Source organism: Diceros bicornis, chromosome 41, assembly GCF_020826845.1.
Source record: "Diceros bicornis minor isolate mBicDic1 chromosome 41, mDicBic1.mat.cur, whole genome shotgun sequence".
In the NCBI taxonomy this organism is placed as follows: Eukaryota; Metazoa; Chordata; class Mammalia; order Perissodactyla; family Rhinocerotidae; genus Diceros; species Diceros bicornis.
In genome coordinates, this window is record NC_080780.1 from 11,585,076 (window position 1) to 11,591,075 (window position 6,000).

Here is a 6,000-nt window from a genome sequence, read left to right on the forward strand (position 1 = left end):
CAGAGAGAAAAATGTCCCTACAGTCTTCTCTTTCATTCAAATTGCATGTTGCTCAGATTCTAAAAACTGTCAAGAGTGGGAGGGTTGCAAAAGTTTATTTCAGAAAATTGGCAACCAGGGGGTGCCACATTCACTGGAATTCCAAGGCAAAATAAACATTCGGTAGGAGACAAAAACACTCTTTTGTGTGTGTGTGAGGAAGAGCAGCCCTGCTGCGGTCCTGGGCTAACATCCGTGCCCATCTTCCTCTACTTTATATGGGACGCCGCCACAGCATGGCTTGACAAGCGGTGCGTTGGACTGTGCCCGGGATCTGAACCTGTGAACCCCGGGCTGCGGAAGCAGAGCGCACGCACTTAACGCTGCGCCACCAGGCTGCCCCAACAAAAAAACACTCTTAAACACACCTTGGTTCTAACTTCAAGACTCCTGGGCATCAAAATACACAGGACTTTAGAGAACTACTCAGTAATCCTCCTATTTTCCCTAGATTTAAAAGATAATGTTCGCTTTCCAATGCTCTCTAAGAAAAGACTGCTCCTTTCCTAACCCAAGAAGGACTGTTCTTTTGCCAGAACAACTTTGAAACACAGGATAGCCTCACTTAAAGGTTTCCAGCTTTTGGTTCCAGGGAAGGGTCAGAAAGACACTGATGCGGGTCCCTTCAATAAAATAACCTAGTACAGCCTTCATTCTCCTGGTAAATGGATGCAGCAGAATCCCCAGCACTTGCACAGGGAACTTGATACTAAACAGTATACAGTCATGCATCGCCTAACAACAGGGCCACATTCTGAGAAATGCATCCATAGGCAATCATTGTGTGAACCTCATAGAGCGCACTTACCCAAACCTAGATGGTAAGCCTACTACACACCCAAGCTCTGTGATACTTATCTTATCTTATAAGACCACTGTTGTATATGCAGTCCGTCGTTGACCAAAACGTCCTTATGCAGTGCAAGACTGTACTACACATTTCTGGGCTCATTTCAGTAAGGACAGAGCCCTTAGAACAAACACTACTAATTATATTACAAAAGCATCAATAAGCTAACCTCTAGAAAGAGACTGTGGTGACAATAACTAGAAAATAACACACCAGAGTTGAAAGCCCAGAGGAGGCACATATGCTCAGGGCCTAATTACTCCCCAGGTTCAACCAAAGCACAATCACACTCACACTTAACAACAGCGAGACTGTGCACAAGTTCTTTAACATCCCTCATTTGAAATAAAAATGGGGGTAAAAGTAATTGCTAAGAGGATTAATGAGTTAATATTTGTAAAGTGCTTAGAACAATGCCTGACTCTGTAAGTGTCTGCTAAGTAAAAAAACAAATGTGCAATCTTTATATCTAATAGGTAAGGGAATTTCTACAAAAGAATGATGAGGCTGGGGAGGAAAGCCTTTCCCAAAACAGCTTTTAGATTCCCTCCCTACTCAAGGACTTCTCACCAGCATGAACCCCCTGTGTGATCCTGGGTGGTGGTGGCTAAAAGCAAGGCGCTGAGGGCCAGAATGGAATACCCATGGTCACAACAGCCCCCTTCTTCCATGTGGTTTATGATCCACTACACTACGACTACAATGAAACCAGCTCAAACAGAACAAAGAAACAAAGACAAAGATCCCAAGTTGCAGCTGGCTGTCAGAAGCTATCAAATATCTCCCTCAATTGTTTTATGCCCTTAACATGAAGAGAACCCTTTGCCTCCTCACATACTCAGCAACTGTAATTGCACATTTATGTATGTGATTCAGGACTTCAAAAGCATTAAACATGTTCTGATAACAACCAATTTTAGATGAAATTCAGAGCAACCAATTTAAAATGAAAACATCTCAGATACATATCTCATGTATAAAATTCCAGGTGATGAATTATAAAGAAATCTCCTTAATTCCTTAGAGAGACACCTCTCCACCACAGACGAAATAGGTGCTTAGGATAACCATCATGTAAAAGTGGGCTACACCACACCATCTTTTTGAAAACAAAAAATTACCAATCATCAAGATATTCAACTTCCTGAAAGCATCAGCTTAGTCATTTCGGTTTTAGTGCTGTCACAGTTATGTCTTTAAGATGCCTTATAAGATGTTTCAAACTTTCAGACATGATTTGAATTCTCTATTAAGATGATAAATTCCTACGCAACAAAACAGCTCTCTGGGAAAGAACTGAGTCCCTGAGGCAATCGAGGCCACAGTCAGAGCACAACACGACACAGACTAAAGACCTGGGAGAGGTGGAACCAATAAATGCTAGATAATTTCATCAGGCGCTGATTTAAAAGGGGGTGGGGGCATTGCAAGCGTAGGTATAGATGCATTTATTTTTATATAAATAATGCTCTCAGATTCACTTCTCCATTGTTCTGTCTGGTGAGTCACCAGGGGATGTGATTCCTAAGGTCTTAAAATTTTGAACAAATGGAAAGAATGCAAGTGGGAGGCACTCCACAAAAACATTAAATACTAAGCCAGGGGGATATTAAGAAAAAAAACAGGCAGTCTTTGCTACGGCAGAGCCTGGCGCAAGAAACTTTTCCATCGCCCTTCCTTTCAACAACGCTCAGACTCTCCCTCCCAACATTTTGTAACAATAATTTTTTAATAAATGAAGAAAACCAAGTAGTCATTTCCAGCGCTAATACTCAACTATTAAGGAGTTTGACAACCCTCTAAAATAGAAAAGACAGAAAGAGATGTAAGTTACTCATTACCCATTTACTTTGACTTCATTAATTTGATGCAAATTTCCTCCAAAATAATGAAGCTGAGCAGGGAGTTGAACAAGCCCTAATTCAGACTCTACACCCCAGAAACCCACTAGTTCACACTTTAAAGAACCCGCTTTAGCAAGAACGGAGTGGCCCCCTATCAGAAAGCGCCACTTTGGAGCCAGGGGCGGCCGGGGGTCCCCACGTGAGTTGCGGTCACCAGGCGCTTCCACCCTCAGTCGCTTCAACAAGTTCCCTCTCTCGGCTTCAGCAAATCACACCCACCACCCAAGCTCTCCGTGGAGTTTCTCTCTCCCATCTAAGGACTTTGCGCTTCATTTTCACAAGCAGTAATGTTTCCTCCTGCTCATATCTGCTATTTCCATGGCAGTCCCCCGACCTTTTCCCACAACTGCATCTCTTGGCGCTCGACCCTCCAGCTGCCAACCCACTCCAACCTCGAACTACTCGGCGCCCTGGCCTCTCTGCGCCTGCGCCGCTCCCGGGAACCCCCGCCCCCCCCACCCCCGCCCGATCCCGGGCCCTCCTCCGGGCATAGGGGGGAAACGGGAAGCACAGCGCATAAGGGTCACTCCTGGGTCCTCCAAACCGGCGCGAGAAGCGAGAGAAATGAGCAAGACCCCACCCAGGAGGAGGTGGGGGTGTATGGGGAGGGAGGCGGTGTTGGGTGGGCGTAGAAGCGGAGGACAGACAGGAGCAGGGGAAGCGCCCGGGGGGAGCCTCCCTGTCAACTGAGTCCCTACGCCTTCCAGCACCAGGAATTATGCAGGTCCGTGAGGATGGACTCTCGGCCGCTCGACCTTTCCGTGTTGTCTCAGATGGTCTTCTGCGGGCGACTCGGGACTGCGCCCCGCTCAGCCCCCTGCATTGTTCGCGCTCCGCGAGCGCATCCGGGAGGCGACCCGGGCGGCGCGGCCTCGGCCACCGGCCCCTACCTCCACCAGCAGCCCGAGCAGCAGCGCCACCACCCTTCCTGGCAGGCAGCTCATGGTTCCGCGTTGTCTCCAGGCGCGCCTGCCTCTCAGGTCGCAGGCGCGGGTCAGCGGCACCTCCCCCGCGCGGCGGGCGAAAGGGCTGGCGGCCGAACGCTGGGCGTGCCAGAAGCCAGGACGCGTCGCGCTCCGCCCCGCGCTCCACCCCCGGCCGGCGCGCGCTCCGGACACGCCTCCTGGGGCGCGCGCGGGCGGGCAACCGGAACCAAGCCCGGATTAGGGGCACGGCTGCTGGACGCCGGAGTCTCCGAAGCCGGAACGCGCGGCAGGAGCCAGGACAGGGGTCGCAGGGCCGGATGAGGCGGAGAAGAACTGAAAGCTGTCTCCTCCTCGGGGGAGATTGTCCTCTCACCCTTGAATAGACCCAGGAAGGTTTTTAAGAGAAGCATAGTTTCCGCGGGGTGAGGCGTGTTCCAGAGGAAGGTGACTGTAGATGAACCCGTTGCACCGTCTTGCTTCCTTTGCGTCCATGTTTCACTCTCTTCCGATGCCTGCCAACCGCGGAGGCCGTGCGCTCTACCCACGTGTGACGTGGGACAGCCAAGGGACGAGGGAGGTAGATTGGGAATAGAAGGCTCTCTGCACCTCATCTCTCACTTAGACCTCGGTGCTTTTTCTACCAACATCCTCCTGCCCTGGCCCTGCCTGGGCTTCACCGCATTTGGCCCACATTGAAGTCCACCCTCCAGCTGCTGAGTTTGCGGTGTCCTTCGTTTCTACTGAACCGCCTTTACACCCCCACTACCTGCGCCCACCATATTTTTTTCACAACATGGCTCAGATTCCACCTCGTTCGTGCAGTTGTTCAACAAGCATTTACTGAACTTGTAAGATGTATCACACCTGAGCTGGAGGGCCAGTATGTAGAGATGGATAAGAAAACTACACCTGGAGTCTAAAAGAAGAGAGAGCCTCTTACATGACTGTTATACAGTGCTGAGTGCAGAGAGGAGGGGGGTGGAGGATAATAAAGGAGCATAAAGAACATGAGCCCACCCATGACTGGAGGTGTTGGGATGGTGATCATGATCACCTAAGTCCAGTCTTGATGACTTTTCAGCCTTCAATGCGTGTACTCCTCCGATATAAAACATGCACCACCAGACTGTTCCTGTTAGAACCAGAACTTGAAAGTAAAGCAGACAATAAGCCTATGGCCTTCATAGTCATGGTAAGGCACTCCCAGATAAGTCCACCAAGGGTCTTGGGACTGTAGTGACTTTGACTTACTGACAATTAGGGCATTTTACTACTCTTTTAAGGGCAGTCCTAACTGGTGGAAAACTAAGTGGAAAGCCTAATTGTATAATAGAGATGCAAATGTATTTTTTTCCAACGGCAATGTAGATGACCTCATCCTGTAAAAATGCAAGTGACCTCTGCTAGGGTCAGAACTTTAACCAGTTTTCTGTCTAATTTATCAATCTCATCCCAAGAGTTTCCTTTCCCCCAGTTTTTCACTGGCTATATATTCACATCAGTTGCCTGCATTCTCTTTTGCAGCAGTTTTGTCATCCTACTGGTTCCCTCGTTAGTGGGTTAAAATAGAACTTTAGCATGTGTTCATTATGTAATATGTGTATTGACATGTATGCGAATTATGTTCCTATGACATTTTGAACATTATGCTAATACCTGACATAACCTCCCTCCTGCCTACAAATATCTCCACTGAGATTATTTTGCTGAGTTTAAACTTCCTGTAATTTGTATAAATTTTTTTTCAAAATACAAAATTAAAACTTTGGTGATGCCTTCTCCTCAGTCTGATATTCTTCTGTGCGCCCTCCAGCTGGTCCCAGATGATAGGTGGTGGCTTGGCATGAGTGGGAAATAGGGTGAGGGGCTGGCGGGCAAGGCTGTTTCCCTGAGCACAAATCATAAGGGCTCAAGATACCACTGAAAAAGTAACAAGAAAACTCTATTTAGTAGAACAATTCTCAGGGTGTGACTTGGGGTTGGAAGAAATTTTCTGATCCGTTGTTTGGGGCCAGACTGCACATGCCCCAGGCCTGCTCAGCTGCCCCTGAGGAGGGAGGACCCGGAACCTGGGGCTTTTTTGTTGCCAAAGGAAGCAAATAAAGGAGAGGTTGGGTTGACCTGCAGTCCCGTTGCAAAACTCAGCACTGCTCAACATGGAGTCTACATGAATGATGAACACATATTTCATTTATTCAACAAATATTTATCTACACCTTCTTTGGGCAGGGTGGTATTCTGGGCATTAGGGATAATAGAAATAAAATAGTCACAGTGGCTG

General features: G+C 48.1%; 1 protein-coding gene across 4 annotated transcripts in view; it reads right to left on the bottom strand.

Moving 5' to 3' along the window:
* The window catches only part of VOPP1 (VOPP1 WW domain binding protein), a 130,217-nt gene extending 126,386 nt beyond the window's left edge, over positions 1-3,831 (bottom strand). For 2 of the 4 annotated variants that reach the window (XM_058534835.1, XM_058534834.1), the window contains exon 1: positions 3,684-3,819. In XM_058534835.1, the coding sequence (XP_058390818.1) occupies positions 3,684-3,737 (54 nt within the window). In that variant the 5' untranslated portion in view covers positions 3,738-3,819. Of the gene's footprint in view, positions 1-3,683 lie in introns of all 4 variants that reach the window. The other 2 variants (XM_058534836.1, XM_058534833.1) reach the window with 2 other exon arrangements.
* Positions 3,832-6,000: the final 2,169 nt, after the last annotated feature.